At 45.8% G+C, this 18,213-nt stretch overlaps 1 protein-coding gene across 1 annotated transcript; it reads right to left on the bottom strand.

Moving 5' to 3' along the window:
• Positions 1-6,984, bottom strand: FATE1 (fetal and adult testis expressed 1). Its single transcript, XM_048213827.1, has 5 exons — positions 6,879-6,984; positions 5,748-5,875; positions 1,379-1,485; positions 898-976; positions 1-132 (listed from the first exon to the last, which is right to left on the bottom strand). The coding sequence occupies exons 1-5, from the start codon at positions 6,982-6,984 to the stop codon at positions 1-3; spliced, it is 552 nt and encodes a 183-aa protein (XP_048069784.1).
• Between the last annotated feature and the right edge of the window lie 11,229 nt (positions 6,985-18,213).

Raw genomic sequence — 18,213 nt, forward strand, 5'->3', positions numbered from 1 at the left:
TCACTGGCGCATCCACAGCCACAGGTTGGCCACGCAGGCCGACACCAGCATGGTGAAGAACAGAGCATCCCTGTGGCGCCAGGTGGCACCCTGGTCCTCCAGGGCTCGCAGCCGGCTGGTGATCACGTGCAGCTGCAGAGAACAAGGGGGCTGGTGAGCGAGATTCTTCTGGGGAAGCCCATGGCTCACCACTGGAGAAAATATGAACTTAGTACAGGAAGGGGCTCTGCTGCCCTTTGGGAGGCCAAAGTGCCTCTGGGTGAGAAGCAGGCAGACCAACTGAAACCAGGGGATGGGATGGGCCCGTGGGACTGAGGACTGGGCTGCCTGTGTTTTCAGGCCCAGAGGCCTTGTCCCTTCTTTGGTGTTCACCCAGTTGTCTGGAAGAAGCCAGCCTGTCCCAGCTGTGCTGGGGGAGGCGGGGAAGGGCATTTCAATCCTGGGGGGGGCCAGCGTGGGGGCAGCTGCAGCACCAGAGTAAGGGCTCCGAGATGGATGACACTCAGGGGCCAGAGACAGCCACCAGGGAAGATGCCCTTCCAGGCCTTCTGTGGTCTCTCCCTGAGAAGACAACCCCACCCCCAGACCTCTTAGCACCATTCCTTCTGCACAGATTTCTATCCTCTTCTGTTGCCTCTTCATTCTCCTTTTGACTTCCTCTGTTCCCTTCCCACACATCTCAGGGAGAGAGGCAGGGCTGAGGCTGCCATCAAGATGGGACATTAGAGCCCTGAGGACTGGGAGGAAAGGAAGGGGAGCCTGACCTCACCTCCACTGCTAGAGGGCAAGATGACTTCAAGGGGGGGTGGTCTCATTGTTGCCAAAGCCTACCTGCCCCAAGGCACCATGATTCTGCTTCCACCCTCCCAGTGGATCCATTGCATAAGAGATGCTTACCTGTCTTCTCATGACTTCCATCTCCAGTCCATTTAGCTCTTCCAGGCCAATCTCTGCCACCATATCTGCCTCTGGGTTGCTGGGAAATAAGAAAAGCAGGTCAAGAGCTGCTGGTGGTTCCAGGCCAGGCAAGGCAGGGAGCATAGGAAGGCCATGAGGGCAAGCAGGTAAAGTCAGGCCCTTTTCTAGACAATGACTCTATCATCCTGAGTCCTTCCTTTCTCAGTAAGCAGGTCCTAGGGCCTAAGGGCTGGGAGCCACCCCAGCCTGGACTCAGTGTGGTCAGAGGCCCCAAATGGGTAAAAGGCCAGGAGGTTCAGGGGCTAGGGTGAGAACACAACAGATCCCCAACATTCTAAGCATGGCCAGCTGCTCACAACACCTTCCTGGTCAGTCTGCTTACTAGCCCATCTAGTCCACCCTGGTCCCTGCCCAAAGAGCTCCAGTTTTCCTCCTGCAGGATCCCTAGGATCTTTCTTACCGCTCATAATGGAACCTCATGTTTTGGAAGCCACTAGGATACTCCCGGGGGTGCGCATCACCATGGCCTGCTTCTCTCAACATTCTGGGTATTGGCATCTGGGGTCCCTAAAGAAAGGAATGGTCAATAAAAGTAGCCTACTCAGTCTCAGCTGAGGAGTTGCTCCACGCTGACCAGGACCAATGGTGTACCCTATCAGGAGTCGCATGGTACCTGAGCAGCTGGAATCAGGGGTTGGCAGCTTCAGACCTCTAGAAGAGCCTGGGAATCCCACAAGTTGGCCAACTGCCACCACTCTACCCACACCATGCTCCTCAGTAACTTCTAGCCATCCAAGCTATGGGGAAAGAAGAGCAGTGACAGGGATCCCTGTCCTCTGCCAGCACTGTCACATATAGACATCAGCTGAGTCAGAGAGGAGAATGGAAAACCTCAATTTTAGAGCCAAGGAAATTGAGGCCTAGCAAATGACTGTACTTCCCAAGGACACACAGTGTTGGAGCTCAGGATAGAACCCTGGCCACTGGGAGACCATAACCTTCTTCTCTGGGTGAGCACAGCCATCCCAGCAACTTTCATTTTTGTTCATCTGCTAATGACTGCCTGGAGTGGATGTCTCTGGCCCACAGCTCTGCAGCTAGGGTATCTCATGCCTTGAAGAGCCAATGTGGGCTAGAGGAAGAGAACGTGCCAGACCCACCTGGGTTCAAATCTCAGTTCCAAGTTTCCAGTGCAAGATGAAAAATTTCACAAGCCATTTGGTTTAACACATGCCACATGCCACCCTCTAAGCCCTTACCAGCATCAAGTCATTAAATCCTCTCCATGACCCTTCAAAACAGGTATTACTGTCATTCCATTTTGAAAGATTGGAAAACTGAGACACAGAGAGGTCACATTAGTTGTCTGAGTCACACAACTGTAAGTAGCAGAGCAGCCGTTTAAAGCCAGGATATTTTGCTCCAGAGGTTATGCTTTTAACCATTATAGTTGGATGCCTCTCATATTTGACACCACTTCCGCCTTCAGACTCCATTAAAATGAAGACAGTAAAATGGTATAAACCTGTAAGAAAGAAGATAACGGGAGAGGAGAGGCCGCAAATGATGAGAGAGCTCAGCAAGACTGTGGGATTCAGAGAGTGCTGAGAACAAAGCCAAGGGAAGTGGGCCTTGTGGCTCAGAAGCAGATGGGGAGTAGTAGAGGTAGGAGTCCCCCTCCTGCCAGTGGCCAGAGAGGACCCAGACCTGGAGGCTGCAGGGACATGGGGGGGAGGTCTTGAGGACCCAGTGGGTTGGAGTGGGGGGACAGTGGCCTTGGCTGAAGGTCTGTATATGGAACAGTCATCCAGCCCTCTTACCCCACCTGGCCGGCAGCCAGGTACTTCCCCCCAAGTTCAAACCTGAGCTAAATGAATGAAGAAGCAAGAGTGGCTGTGCCAAAGAGCAGAGCCCTCTCCACTCTGGCATTTACAGGTGCCTTCTGCACAGCCCACCTTGCTGAAGTAGAACCTGCTGTCTCACAGGCCTCACCAAGACACAGAATTCTGGGTTGGCTCTATTTGCCTCACTCTTAACAAGAAACAGACAACCAAGCCTCACCTGTCACCTGAGAAATATCTGCAGCCCTCCTCTGCTCTTAAGAACAATAGTAAACTGCAAGGTTGAATGATTTCCGTATAAAGGATTTTCATAGGAACTTTGCCACCATGCTCCATTTGTTGTAATAATGCAAAATTTCTCTTTCTCAAAAGTGCACACAGATACTGGTGTGACTTTTTCTGTGTGAACAGTATTTGACAGTCATGCTACTATTTTATTTTCCTCTTCATCTTCTTCTTATGATACCTCAAAAGTAGGATGAAAATGGCAGTGTGTATCAAGAAAACCCCAGGACTATAAAGGGGAATTTGATTGAGAGTTTCTCCTAGAACAATTTCCACACCATCCCCTTGATTTTCCTACAGATTGGAATCAGAAAGACAAAAAGTTTATTGAGAGATTTGAAGGCGAGTAAGGACGAGTAACTGGTGGCTGAGGTTTATGTGTTTGAAATAACATAGTTTGTTTTTAACACATAAATATAACAAGAATTAATGTGATAACATCTTCAAGTTGATGATAACCTATTGTGGTTGCCCATCATAAGACAGGTCTAACTGTTCAAAACCAGTTGTCTTGTTGCTTTTTTGTTTTTAATTTTAGAAACCCTCTATTTAGAACTATATGCATTGTAAAACATAAGACTTCTACAGCAATTTGATGGAGATTAAGAAAAGCTATGAACTTCAGCAAGTCCTAGCTTCCCTCTATTTCAAACAGTGTTATTTCTATTTTCATGTACTTTTCCAGGCATACTACTTCCCCCACGCCCAAATCAGCAGAACAATATTATGAATTTTTTTTTGTCCTTTCATGTAGTGGTTCTCTCAGAGGCAGTTATGGTTCCATTTTTTTCTTTCTTTTTTTTGGTTCAAAAGTAAATAATAAATAGAATTGATAAATTTCTTAATTCTAAATGTCTAATTTCTAAATTCAATATAATGACTGTTTCTTTTTAAAGTACTCCTTGGTCCTAATAGGTAACTATAATTAATCCAGAGATTATATCTCCCCACTGCCCCCCAAACACCCCATTCTCCCTCAATCTCATGGGCATGGGTGGCTTGCTGGAGCCTGAGTTGCTGGAGAATTTGACTTGACTTCTGCCTTCGGACACAACAAGCCAATTCAATATTTCTGGTTTATTTTCATTCCCAGGAGGTCTCTGATCTGGGAGCTCTATTTCTCTTTATTCATTAGCAGTGGAATCATTTGGGCATTTATCACAACTCATTCCCTAGAACAGCCAGGCCTCCCTACTCTCCAACCTTGTTGCCTTTCCCCACTAACCTCTGCAACACTGTAACACCATGGTGACCCTGGCTAACAGAATCTACTATAGAATTACCTGACTCAAGAGATTCCCTAGAATAATCAGGTCATCCTCTTCTCCAAAATGGCTGCCTTTTCCCAGTACCCTTTGCAACAATATGGCTGCCATTTTTTTTTTCCTAGAACATTCCCTCACCCAAGGTGAATGTAGCTTAAAGGATTAGCTACAGAACAATGGGACTCAGGTGATTTCCTAGGACATTGGGTCTCCCTCCTTCTCCAACCTAATTGCCTTTTCCCAGTAACCTTTGCAACAGTATAACAACCATTTTTCTAAAACTTTCCCTCACACACAGTGAAAGTAGCTTTAAAGGATTGGCTATAGAACTTGAAATTCACATGATTTCCTCCAACAGTAGTGTCCCCCTCCTCTCCAACTTGGTTATTTTTTCCCAGCAACTTTTGCAACAGCATAGCAACCGTGTTTCTAAAACTTCCCCTCACCCACCAGTGAATATAACCTAAAGGACTGGCTACACAGTGAGAGAACACACGTGACCCCAGAATACTCAAGTCTCCCTTCTCTCCAAAATGACTGCCTTTTCCCAGTATCCTTTATAACAGTATACCTGCCATTTTTTCTAGAACATTCCTTAACTCACATTAAATGCAGTTTAAAGGATTGGCTACAAAATAGTCAGATCTGATTGGTTGGAATTCCTAACAGTCAGGGAGCATAAGAACCTACCTTGCCTTACCTTTTTCCCAGCCCTGAGAAACATATTTTTCTTTATATATATTTATATTTAATCTATTAGATGAGGCCCATCCACATTATCAAGGATTAGTAATGTCCTTTAGTTAAAGTCCACAGAGTGTAGATGTTAACCAAAGCTACAAAATACCTTCATAGCAACACCTAGACTAGTGTTTGATGGAATAACTGGGAACTGTAGGCTACCCAAGTGGACAGGTAAACTTGACCCTCACAGTGGTCTAATCACTAGGGAAGCTGAGAGAGAATTTGGACTTAGACCAGGGACTGTAGGGCCTGCCTGGGGATGGTGGGGCCTCCTACCCGGGCTGATTATTAAATTAATAATTAAATAATTTATATGATTATAATTTATATAGATTTATATGTAAAATATAGATATATAGAGAAATATAGATAAAGATTTATTTATTTATTTATTCATTTATTTATGAAAGTGTCATTTCACACACATTGGAGTTTTGCACAGTAAAGTGTATATGTAGTCCCCAAGTAAGTAATATGTGATTCAGGTGTTCTCGACTCTCAAGGTTGAACTACCAGCCTACCAAAGGATGGCCGTGACCTCTTATTGGACATCACTGCCTTCACTGCCTCACTGGTACACAACAGCTTCCTCCCTTGACCCCAAGTCAACATCTGGCTCTGCTCAACCGACCATCATCAGCCTATACTCCCAACCCCAACCCAGCTGTTGCATGCCAAGGGCTCCATACAGTACCGCTTTCTTGGGCCGGGTGGCAGTCATATTCCAAACCGGTTGACCTGCAGCAGAGCCAGCAGTCTTTGTATCCAACCTTTGACGCCGCTGAGAGGCACCCAAGGACTGGGATCCATGCTCCATCATTTCTAGGGAGAAGAAGAGAAGCCCCAGGAATACCCGTAGAGGCTGTACCAAGGCTTCCTGGGCACAGGCTGCACCAGAAAGAGGATAGGGTACCCAAACTTCTTAGGAATCATTCAACACTCATTCACTGCTGTCCACTGGCAGATCCCAGGCCTCAGCCTGTTCATCTGTTCAAAAGTTTAGCAAGTATTTACTGAAGGTCATGCTCTGGCCTAGGTTACTGGAGTAAGAGCAATGACCAAGAGACAAGATCTCAGCAATCAAGTAACCAGTCTGTGTGTGCATAGTGGGAGTGAGGGGACAAAACAGAAATAATCCATCAGTGTTAATTCAGATCAAGAGATACATGCTCCCAAAGTGATAAGAACAGGGCAACATGGCAGAAGGAAGGGGCCACTTCTAGAAAAGTCAGAAACAACATTGAGGCAGAGACCTGAAAGAGAAAAAGATCCTGGCCATGGAAAATCTAGGGAAAGAGCATCCCAGGCACAGGTAAGAGTCAACACAAAGGTTATGAGGAAGAACTAGCCTAGGGCTATTATAAGGACAAGCATAAATGCAGTGTGCAGTGGGTCACCATCTTGAGGAGGTGACCTTGATCAGCATTTGGAGATCGTGGAAAAGAGTTTGAATTTTACTCTAAAGGGAGAGAAGGCATTGAAGGACCAGAAGAGAATTGATCTGATTGATCTTATAAATTGAGCCTTTTGGATACTTTGCCATAGACACAGTGGTAGTTTGAACAACGGGGAGAAAAGGACCACACGTGTTGGTCCCATCCTACTCTCTCACAGGCTGCAAAATGCTCACATCATCAATTCCTTTCCCCCAGCTTTCCTGTCCCTCAAGCCATAAGTACATGTATATGTATGCCAAGGCACAGACAGACCTGTAGACATACATACGTGCATATATATGAGTCTACCCAGCCATTTACACGCCTTCTCCAACACACATGCACAGGTGTGGACACCCAAGGAAAGAGACATTACAGGGGCTCCTCACCTGCTATCACCAGGTGCTCTTGGCCTTGCATGTAGCTTCCAGGAACCAGCTCTTCAGCCATGGATGTTTCCATCTCCTCCTTGATGCTAGGGGGGCCTCCTGCCATCACAACCAGTTTTTCACTTTTAAGCTATACCCAAGGATACACAGGAAGGAAGGCACAGAGCAGTCACTTGGAAAATCAGCTCTTCGAGGGACAGGAGCTCAAGCAAGATATATCTGGACATGGGGGTGGAGCCAGACTCCCTCACAGGGCTCAGGCCTTGGACTCAGTACCTTGTGTTCCTGCTGTATCTTGTTGGCTAGGTTCACAGCCTTCTCCTCTGCTACTCTGTAAGCAATTTAGGAGGAAAGATAAGTGTCAGAAACTTTGCCTGTGAGAACTACCCTGGTTCTCAGGTCACCTGATTTGGCCCCATTGAGGGGCAGGTGGGATCTACCCTCCTTCATTTCTAAAGAGAAGCAGGTACTGAAAAAAATAAATAAAATAAAGAGAAATAGGTACAGGCACAGGACCCCAGAGCCAGTCAGTAGCCCAAGCAGGTTAGATCCCAAGCCTGTCGTGGCTTCTGCAAGCCCAGCTCTGGCTAGTAATCCAGGCCGCAACATCCCTCGAAAGGCATCTTCTGCAAAGCACATCCTGTCTCCCCCAATTTGGAGTTCTCAGGCAAGGGAGATGGTCTTTTGATGCCCTGGGTCAGCCTGGGCAGGAACCATGAGAACCAAAGGAGGGAAGGGCAGGAAAGAAGGGATCTGCCTGCAGCCACTGAGGAGGCCCCACCATCCCCAGGCAGGCCCTACAGTCCCTGGTCTAAGTCCAAATTCTCTCTCAGCTTCCCTAGTGATTAGACCACTGTGAGGGTCAAGTTTACCTGTCCACTTGGGTAGCCTACAGTTCCCAGTTATTCCATCAAACACTAGTCTAGGTGTTGCTATGAAGGTATTTTGTAGCTTTGGTTAACATCTACACTCTGTGGACTTTAACTAAAGGACATTACTAATCCTTGATAATGTGGATGGGCCTCATTTAATCAGTTGAAAGGCCTGAAGAGCAAAGACTGAGGTTTCCCAGAGGAGAACAAATTCTAATCAAGACTGCAGCATCAGGAAACAAAAGCAAACATAAACTACTGGGATTATATCAAAATAAAAAACTTTGGCACAGTAAAGGAAACCATCAACAAAACAGAAAGGCAACCTAGTGAATGGGAAAAGATATGTGCAAATGTTATATCTGAGAAGGGCTTAAAATCCAAAATATATAAAGAACTGATACAACTCAACACTAGAAAAACAAAAATCCAATTAAAAAAGGGGCAGAGGACCTGAATAGACAATTTCCCAAAGAAGACATGCAGATGGCCAACAGACATATGAAAAGATGCTCAACATCACTCATCAGGGAAATACAAATCAAAACCACAATGAGATATCACCTCACACCTGTCAGAATGGCTAAAATAAACAATACAAGAAACAAGCGTTGGTGAGGCTGTGGGGGAAAAAAAGGAACCCTCATGCACTGTTGGTGGGAATGTAAATTTGTGCAGCCACTGTGAAAGACAGAACTGAGTTTCCTCAAAAAGTTATAAGTAGAAATACCATATGAAACAATAATTCCACTTCTGGGTGTTTACCCAAAGAAAATGAAACAACAACAACAACAAAGAAAACGAAAAGGCTAATTTGAAAAGATAATGTTTTCTTTGTTGTTTTGGATACAGAAACACTAATGCAAAGGGATACATGCACCCCTATGTTTATTGCAGCATTATTTACCGTAGCCAAGATATAGAAGCAGCCCGATTGTCCATCCATAGGAATATTGGATATTGAATAAGGAAGATGTGGCATATACATATACAGTGGAATATTGTGCAGTCATAAGAAAAAGATGAAATCATGCCATTTGTGACAATGTGGATGGACCTAGTGGGTATTATGCTAAGCGAAATAAGTCAGTCAGAGAAAGACAAATACCACATGATTTCACTCATATGTGGAATCTAAAACAACAAACAAAATCAGAATCAGACCTATAAATACAAAGAACAAACTGATGGTTTCCGAGAGGAAGGGGGCAGGAGGACGGATGAAATGGGTGAAGGGAAGTGGGAGACATAGACTTCCAGTTGTGGAATGAATAAGTCATGGGAATAAAAGGCACAGAAGAGGGAATGAATCATGAGAGGCTGTGGACTCTGGGTAACAAACTGAGGGCTTCACAGGGGAGGGGAGTGGGGGATTGGGATAGGCCGGTGATGGGGATTAAGGAGGGCACATATTGCATGGTGCCCTGGGTGTTATATGCAAGTAATGAATCATGGAACATTGCATCAAGAACTGGGGATGTACTGTATGGTGACTAATATAACAAAATAAATATTATTAGAAAAAAAAAGGTACAGCCTGAAAAATATAGTTAGTGATATTTAAAAAGCGTTGTATGGTGACAGATAACAGCTACACTTGTGATGAGAATAGCATAATGTACAAACTTGTTGAATCACTATATTGTACACCTGAAACTAATGTAACATTGTGTGTCAAATTAAAAAAAAAAAGAATTTAAAGACTGCAGCAACTCTCCCTGCTTAAAATTCCTGTGCGCAGGACTACCCTGCAATTTTTGGCCTTGCTAGCCCCACAAAGGCACAAGCCAACTCCTTAAAATAAATCTCTATATACATACACATGGGCATATGCATATACATACACATACATACATATATCCTATTGTTTTCTTTTCTCTAGAGAACCCCGACTGATACAACCACCAGAGGTGAACCGTCTGCTCTTGGGAATAACTCCAGAGTCTCTGGGGGGAAGAGGAGGCTGTTTGCAAAAGGAGCCAAGCACAGCAAGGGGCCAGGTGGGAGGAGAAGGAAGAAGCAGGGAGGGAAAGAAGAAGGGAGGAAGGAAAGCTTGAGAGAGAAAGGAAAGGGCTGGAACTTGTCTAGAGAGGGTGGCATGGTCTGGGCTGCCTGGCCCCCTCCCTGGCCCCACCTGTACAGCACTGGGACTAAACACTCTGGAGCAGAGCTGACATAGGCCCTCCCTGCATTCCTGAGGGCCCTGAGGAAGCCCTTCCCAGACACAGTGGAGCAGCTGCAATGAAATCCGAGCTTTCTGGAAGGCCACCTTAGGAGCAGGGAAGTGTGCTTTTGTGGGACTCAGGAGCCTGGGAAGCAGGAACCATGGGCTTCTGCCTGGCCAGGGTTGCCAGATTAAGCAAATACAAATACAGAATGCCAATTGAATCTGAATTTCAAATAAGCAACAAGTAAGTTTTTAGTGTTAGTACACTCTGTGCAACATTTGAGACAAACTTACACTAAAAATTTATTCGTGGTTTATCTGACATTCACATTTGACTGTGTATCCTTTATTTTATATCTGGCAACCCTATGCCCTGCCCATTCTCATCATGATCTCAAGATTTGACCTTGAGCAAGTCTTTCCTTTCTTTGGGTCTCCGTCTCCCCCATTTGACAATGGAGCTAACAATCTCCTCCTTACAGTGTGGCTGTAAAGCCCCCACTGTCCAGTGTGCCAACCTTGGGAGCCTGAAGGCCTAGAGCATCCCTAGAGCACAGAGAACTCTGCCAAGTCTTATGGGGGTCGGGATGATGGCTCATGGTTAGTGTAGGTGGTGGGCTATAGAGACCTAGACCCTAGTGGAAGGGTCCCAGAGAAAAAGGCGAGGGAGTCCAAAACTCTTTCCAACCCAGAAATTAGACAGATGCCTCTGGAAAGGGGGAGGAGGGGTCCAGAGAACATCTGGGTGAGATGTGTGTATATGTTTTCATATATGTTTTCAGTGCTTTACACAAATGAGATCATACATTTGAAGTACGTGCCCATTCTGCAGTTTACTTTTTTTTTTTTGCAAGTACCTGACACATAGTAGGAAAGCTCTTATAAAAGTTTAAAACAAAAACACATAGAAATGTGTAACCGGGGGCGCCTGGGTGGCTCAGTCGTTAAACGTCTGCCTTCGGCTCAGGGTGTGATCCCAGAGTCCTGGGATTGAGCCCCACATCAGGCTCCTCCGCTGGGAGCCTGCTTCTTCCTCTCCCACTCCCCCTGCTTGTGTTCCCTCTCTCGCTGGCTGTCTCTCTCTCTGTCAAATAAATAAATAAAATCTTTAAAAAAAAAAAAGAAATGTGTAACCGTACATGTACGCACTTACATGAAAGGAAGGCCAGGAGATTCTTGTCTATCACTCTTCTTTGTTTAAGGTTTCATGAAATGTTTTCAGTTTTATTGAGAAATATGCAACTTACTTTTTTAAGTGCACAGTGTGCCTTGGGGATCTCGCATGTCAGAACAAATCTCCCTCATGTCTTTTAAACACAGCTTTTGCTGCACGGCTGCACCCCTGTTTTTTGACCTGCTCGTGGACATTTTGGGTGTCTAGAGCTTTTTCACTCTTATAAACAAGAAACAGTGAGCATTCCTGGACATGCCTCTTTGCATACATATGTAAATATTTTTGTAGAGCAAGTGCCTAGAAGTGGAATTTGTGTGGCTCTAGGATATGCGTGTTGACAATATGCACTAATATTGACCGATATTGTCAGTGCCCCTCTTAAGAGACTGCACCAAGTGGGACCTCACCAAGGGGAAGAAAGTTCTGTTTTCTTCACAGCCTTATCAACAGAAGATATTATGAAAGTTTCTAAAAGGCATCAGTATGATGGGTAGAAAATGATATCTATCTCATTGTTGCTTTAATTTTATTGCTTTAATTATGAATAAACCTGAGCAATTTTTCATATGTTTATCGATCTTCTGTATTTCTTTCCTGTGAACTGTCTGCTGGAGGGCTTGGATCTTTATTAAACTAAGAGCTGTTTTATTAACAGAAAGGGATGGGGCTGAAAGTTCTCCCTCCCTTCAAGCTAAGCGTCTCCAAAGAAAACATATCATCTTTTTCCCTAAAGGTGATCATGAGCACAGAACCTCCACTGGGGGCCAAACAAATCCAGTTAATTGCATCCAAGTTTGTGCTGAAATCTAGAGGGCATCCAGCCCCCCCCCCCCCCCCGAGCAGGTGTCTAACTCCGGCTGTTGCCTGCCTGTCTGCCCTTGTCTTATGTCTATCTCTCTCTCTGCCTGCCCTACCACCTGTCTACACCAATGCCTTCCAACCACTGGCATCTTCCAGCAGTTCAGCCAGCCATGCACTTGACTCAAATTCCCAAAGCATGGAATCCGGCAGGCCTATGTGCTGCCTGCTTTCACCTCCCTTGCAAGCAGCAGTAAAGGGTGGCAGGAACCCAGGCCCAAGATCAGTACACCGGGGCATCTTAGGAAAGTTGTTTCCCATGCTCTGAGCCTCTGTTTCCTATCTTCCCATGGAAGATTTGGCTAAAATTCTGTTTTAAACTATGTTTTATGGTTTCAGGGAGGTATGTTGGGGCTACCTGGACTTCAGGGCAGACTCCAGCCTCTCTTCACACAGAGCAGCTTGCTTTTATCACTTTCTCATATTGGGGTTCTATGGAAGAGACCATTCCAATAGGTGCAATGGTCTACCGCATTCCATCTCTGCTCAGAGCCCAGTTTCAGGCAGCTACAGTCCCAAACCCAGTGAACAACACTGATTTGGGCTGCAAATCCAGATCCCAGGCATCTGGGAGCTTCCTCTCCACTTGCTAATGAAACTTATGAACCTGTAAACAATTCTCCTTCCTGCTCCTGGAAGCAGCTGGCACTGATGTCATCCCTGGAGCCCTAGGGCCTCCCGACCAGAAGGGAAGGGGAAAGGGGACTAGCAGAGCCTTGCAGCTGTCCCTCCATTCTTTAAAGAGACAGGAAGGACAGAGGCATGAACTTCAGGGACTGTAAGGCCCAGGGAGTGAGGGCCTCCTCATAAGCAGAGAGAGGGAAATAAGTGGCAAGAGCATATGGGGGCAGCCCTTCGGACTCATTCCCCCTCCCCAACATAGGGACAGGGCCACCAGCAGGAGGTTATAGGGAGCATCTCGATTTCCAAATGTGGGCACCTTTCATTCAGTGTGACTATCTTGAATCAAGACTGACCGAGGACCAGGCCCTGAGACTAGGGATAAGTTTCCTGTCTTCATGGAAGTCATGCTTAGAGGGCAGATAGAAACAGACAGACAAGCAGGAAGTTCATGGGTCTGTGGGGACAGTAGTGGGACTTGTTTTCATGGCAGTCCTGACCTAAATCCTGCTACACTCTGCCTTCCTGGAAGTGTGGTGGGTGGTCCCTTGAGCTTTGTCAACCTAAGAATGAGAGACTGACTCTTGTCCCCAGCACCAACAGCCTCTGACTGCACACCTCCAGGACAGCTCACTACTTCCTGAGGTGGCTTGGACTGGGTGGAAATGCTGGTCACACACCCCTCAAACTCTGGTCCAGTCTGAAGGGAGCAGCCCCAGCAGAAGTGGGTTAAAGACACAGACACAGAGCCACAGCCCTGACTGAGAAACTTGCATCTCAGCAGTCATGGTCCTCCCTGCAGCCCCTAGAGTAGCTCCCACAGGAGCAGGCTGCCTGAAAAACTAGGGTACAGCTGCAAAAGAGTGTAGGGGAATTGTTACTAGCTAGGTGCCCAGAAAGGAACTCAGGATTGCCCTGTGTGCACATGGGACAGAGCGGCACCACAGAGCAAAGACTGGGAAACTCGCTTCTGTCTTCTGGTGTAGCCAGCTGCTGTCTCTGCTGCTCCTTCCTTCTCCCTGTCTCTCTGCTGGCCTGAGAATCCCTTGCCTCCAAAGCTGGCAGCAGATTTGGAAACCTGGAGGGATTTAGTTGTCTTCCTGTCAGTTACCTTTGCCCCATGTACAGGGAACCATTGGAATGGGTGGGAAAAGCCCTCTTTCCTGATCCCAGGGGAAGGCATCAGATAAGGTGACCTTGCAGAGTCCACAGCCTCACCTGCAGGGTGACTCCTCAGACTGAAATGCATTTGCTTTCAATTGTTTCCATGTCCAATGATTGAAATGTGGTGTGTATGTAAAATTCAAGAGAATTAGAAGCCAAAGGAAAATGGCCAACAATAATGAAGAGGTGGAAAAAATGGTGCAAAGTCTCAGACACTAACCAGCTCAAAAGTACAAGCAGCAGCTGCTCCTCTGAGTTGGAAAATGGGGTGGAGGAGAGGAGAAACCCAAGGTAAGAAACACAGGCCTGAGAAGCTGCGTGTTTTTTCAGACAAGCAGATACTCTTCCCAGTATCTCCCATTTTAGATGGACAAGCTGGACCCAGTTCACTTAACAATTTGGTGGCAGGGCTTAGATGTAAACCAATGCCTTCAGACTGGTGATCTAGGGTCCTTGGCAGGAGAGTAGGAGGTCCCAAGGAGGAACTGGCTCAAGAGAGCCTCAGCAAGCATCGTCCAGCCCTGTGTCATATTGACCTGCCTTTCACTCTCCCAAGACAAGACTAGCAGGCAGATCCTAACACAAAGGGCACACACCAGGGAAGATGGGGTGGATCGGAGCCCAGGCTCTGCATTCCAACTGTCCCCTCCCTGCAAACCTTTGGGGTAGGAGTCTTAGCTCCTCAGTTAGTAGCAATGTGCCTCAGTGGTCCTATCAGGGAAAAGGCAGGTCAGGAGGCAAGGAATATGAAGAACTCAGCTCCTAGCAGAGTTAGTGCTTGAAGCCCAGCTGCTGGGATTCCCACAGAGGCCACAAAGCCTCCTGCTTGCTCATTACAAAAAATGAGCTGGCAGGGCTGCTAGCAAGGCTGGTGGTCCCTGTGCTTGGGCTCATCTCCATCTTTATCAGTGACCCATCTCTGCATTCTCTAGGGCCTTCAGCCTCTCCTCCTTGCCAGGATGATTCTCTTCAGCACTGAAATATCATCACATCTTTCCCAGCATGGGGATATTTGTTCCATGAGGGCAGAGACCTTGTCAGCCTCACTCACCACTGTCTGTCTCCCATGCACTTAGCACAAGGCCTGACTCATGGTAGGAGCTCATTAAGTAGTGGTTGAATTAAAATGGCCTAAATATTAAAAAAAGAAAAAAGCCGTCCTCCCTCAGTGTCTTGTCTCACTCATGCTACTGTCCTTTCTCAATTCCTTGAAAATGTCATCACCGCCATGCACAGAGTCTCTGCTCCTTTATCTGCTAGACATTCTTCTCCTCATTCTAGTCTGCCTTTCTCATCCACAACTTGACTGAAACTGCCCCAGGCCAAAGTCACCAGCAACCTCCTGGCAGCTCTAGCCCATGAACCCACTCCACTCTTCATCTTACTTGACTTCTTGGAAGCATTTCACATCATTGTCCTCTCTCTCCTTCTGGAAACTTTCCCCCCACCTTGGTTTCCAGGACTCTGCACCCCCATGGTTTTTCCCCTGCCTATCTGGCCTCTCTCCTGGCCCATTGGGTCCACAACCAAGACTTCATTTACCATATTTTTTGTAAAATCATTTTTAGATGATAAAGTGAATAACATTTTAGTAAACAGAATAATCCCCCCCCCGCAAAGATGGCAATGTCTTAATTTCCAGATACTAGGAATATATCAGTTTCCATGGCAAAGGTTGAAGATGGGATCAAGTTTGCTCATCTGCTGATAAAAATAGGAAGTTTGTGTTGGATTATCAGTGTGTCCAGTATAATCACAAGGGTCTATAAACATGGAAGAGTGACAAAGAATTTAAAAATGCCAAAGTGATGGGATGTGAGGAAGACTTAACTATATAGCATTTTTTTTCAATTGCTTATGTTGGATTCTTTCCTCATTAACATAAAATTGCATTCAGTTTAGTTGTGCAAGTAGCTTTGGGTTTTTAAATAATCTTTATGGTAACTTGAGCCTAGTCTTCCCTCCTTAGTCCCCTCAGACACACTACACCACACACTTCACATGTTCCCCCAACCTACTCTTCCTCTGCTAGGAACCTTCCCAATGAATGGTCCTGCCATCTACCCCACAGTCTGAGCCCCCAAGCCTCAGAATCATCTGGGACTTCTCCTCACCCTTCCCAAAAAATCAGTCACTATGTATAGTTCTGTCCCACCTATGATCATTAATTTCATGTGCCACTTTTACTGGGCCGTGGGGTACCCAAATTAAATCCTGTTTCTGGATGCGTCTGTGAGGGTGTTTCTGGATGAGATCAACATTTGAATTAGGGGACTTAGTAAGCAGATGGCCTTCCCCAGTGTGAGTGAACATCACACAATCCATTAAGGGTTTGAATAGAACAAAACGTAGAAGAAGGGGAAATTCACTGGCTTACTCTCCTTGTTCTCTCTCTCTCTCCCCCTCCCCCCACCTGACTACTTCAGCTGAGACACTGGTCTTCTCCTGCTTTGAACTCTCTCTGAACTCTCTGTCTCAATGAACTCTCTCATTGACTTTCTGGATCTCAGGCCTTTAGACTCAGACTGGAACTTTACCACCGGCTGTCCTGGGTCTCCAGTTTGCAGAGGGCCGATTGTGGGAACTCTTGGCCTCCATAATTACAATTGCATGAGCCATTCCCTATAATAAATCAATCTGGATAGATACATAGGTAGATAGATAGATAGACAGATATGAATATAAATATATAGATAGATATCTATAGAGATACAGATAGAGAAAGATAGAGATAACAGATACAGATATAGATACATAGATTTAGCCAAATCTGTACAGGTTTCCCCTGTTATCCAAAAGTAGAGCATTCTTATGAAATCTTTCATAAACCAAAATGACTTAAAACAAAGAAGCAATTACCATTAATTTATATGGAAAAAATTTTTGAGTGTTCTCAGACCCAAAAAAGGACCTCTATCAGGCCTTTCTGATGCCTTAGGACACCTCTTGGTGACCGATGAACAAAATAAATCAAGATAAAGCACAGATAAGCCACTGTGGAAAACAGTACGGAGGTTCCTCCAAAAGTTAAAAATAGAATTACTCCTTTATAGCAGCAATGTCCACAATAACCAAACTATGGGAAAAGCCTAGATATCCATCGACAGATGAATGGGTAAAGAAGAAATATATATATATATATATATATATATATATATGTATATATAATGGAATATTACTCAGCTATCAGAAAGAATGAAAGAGGGCAGAGGATGAGGGGATGGATGAAACAGGTGATGGGGATTAAGGAGTACACTTGTGATGAGCACAGGGTGATGTATGAAAGTGCTGAATCACTATATCATACACCTGAAACTAATATTACACTGTATGTAAACTAATTGGAATTTAAATGAAAACTTTTAAAAACAGATAAAGCACAGATATTCACAGACACAGTTCAAAGCTGAGATGCCAAGTGCAGCTTGTGAAGAAGGAGCTTGGTGGTGCTGCTCCTGCCACTCTGGGTGAGCACAGCCTCTGGAACAGGTCACTGCAAAGCAAATGTTGAACAATGGATGGTATTGTTGCTTTTGGCCTATTTTTGTAAAAGCAAAAATTTTCTGCTGGTTTCTTTCCATTAGTGAAAACAAGTACTAAGATAGGTCTTTCATAAAAGTGAAGTGGCATAAAGCAAACTCTTCAAAAGTGGGGAGGGCATCCAACTCTCCTACTGCTTCTGTGTCTCTGGAGACCACTGGTACAACCTACTCAATATATAATTCAGTGGTGGAGCAAAAATCTCCTCAGTAGTCTACTTCTTTCTGTCTCCTCTGCCACTTCCCTAGCCAATCCCATCACCGCCTCTTGCCTGGATGACTGCATAGCCTCGGACCTTATCTCTTGGATCCTGTCATGACCGCTTCAGCCCATTACCCACACAGCAGGAAGATGATTATTTTAAATGTAACAGGCCTGGCCATGTCCTCTTGCTCCTCAAAGCACTCCTCAGTGCCTTCCCATTCTCACTAGAGTAACGACTATAGCCCTGAGTGTGGCCTCAGGGCCCTGCCTGGGCTGCCTTCCCTCCGCCTCTCCAATCTCATCTTGCTCAAGGATTTCCCCTTATGCTACCCTGGCTTCTTCTGTTTCCTTAAAAATATAATGGCCTTGCTGGACCCTAGGCCCTTCACACGCCATTCCTCTGCCTGATTTAATTGTCTTCCATGCTCTTTGCCTGACTGATTCCTACTCATCCTTCTAGCTTTAGGTTGGGCATGGCTTCCTCAGGAAGGCTTTCTCTGGCAGCCCTCAAGCCCCAGCCCCCCAGACTTCCCCTTCCAGAAAGTTCAACATGATTCATTGCTGTGGTTTGTCTAATGCCTTCCCCACAAAACTAGGCCCAGAGTTCCAGAAATGCAGGACTTAGCATGTTGCTCTACTCCCTTCTGGGGCCCCATGGCTTGGCTTGAAGCAGGGACATGGCCAGCTTACAGAACACCGTGCTCTGTCAGCACCTACCCCCGTATGCCCTTGTCA

The sequence above is a fragment of the Ursus arctos genome, chromosome X (genome assembly GCF_023065955.2).
Source record: "Ursus arctos isolate Adak ecotype North America chromosome X, UrsArc2.0, whole genome shotgun sequence".
In the NCBI taxonomy this organism is placed as follows: Eukaryota; Metazoa; Chordata; class Mammalia; order Carnivora; family Ursidae; genus Ursus; species Ursus arctos.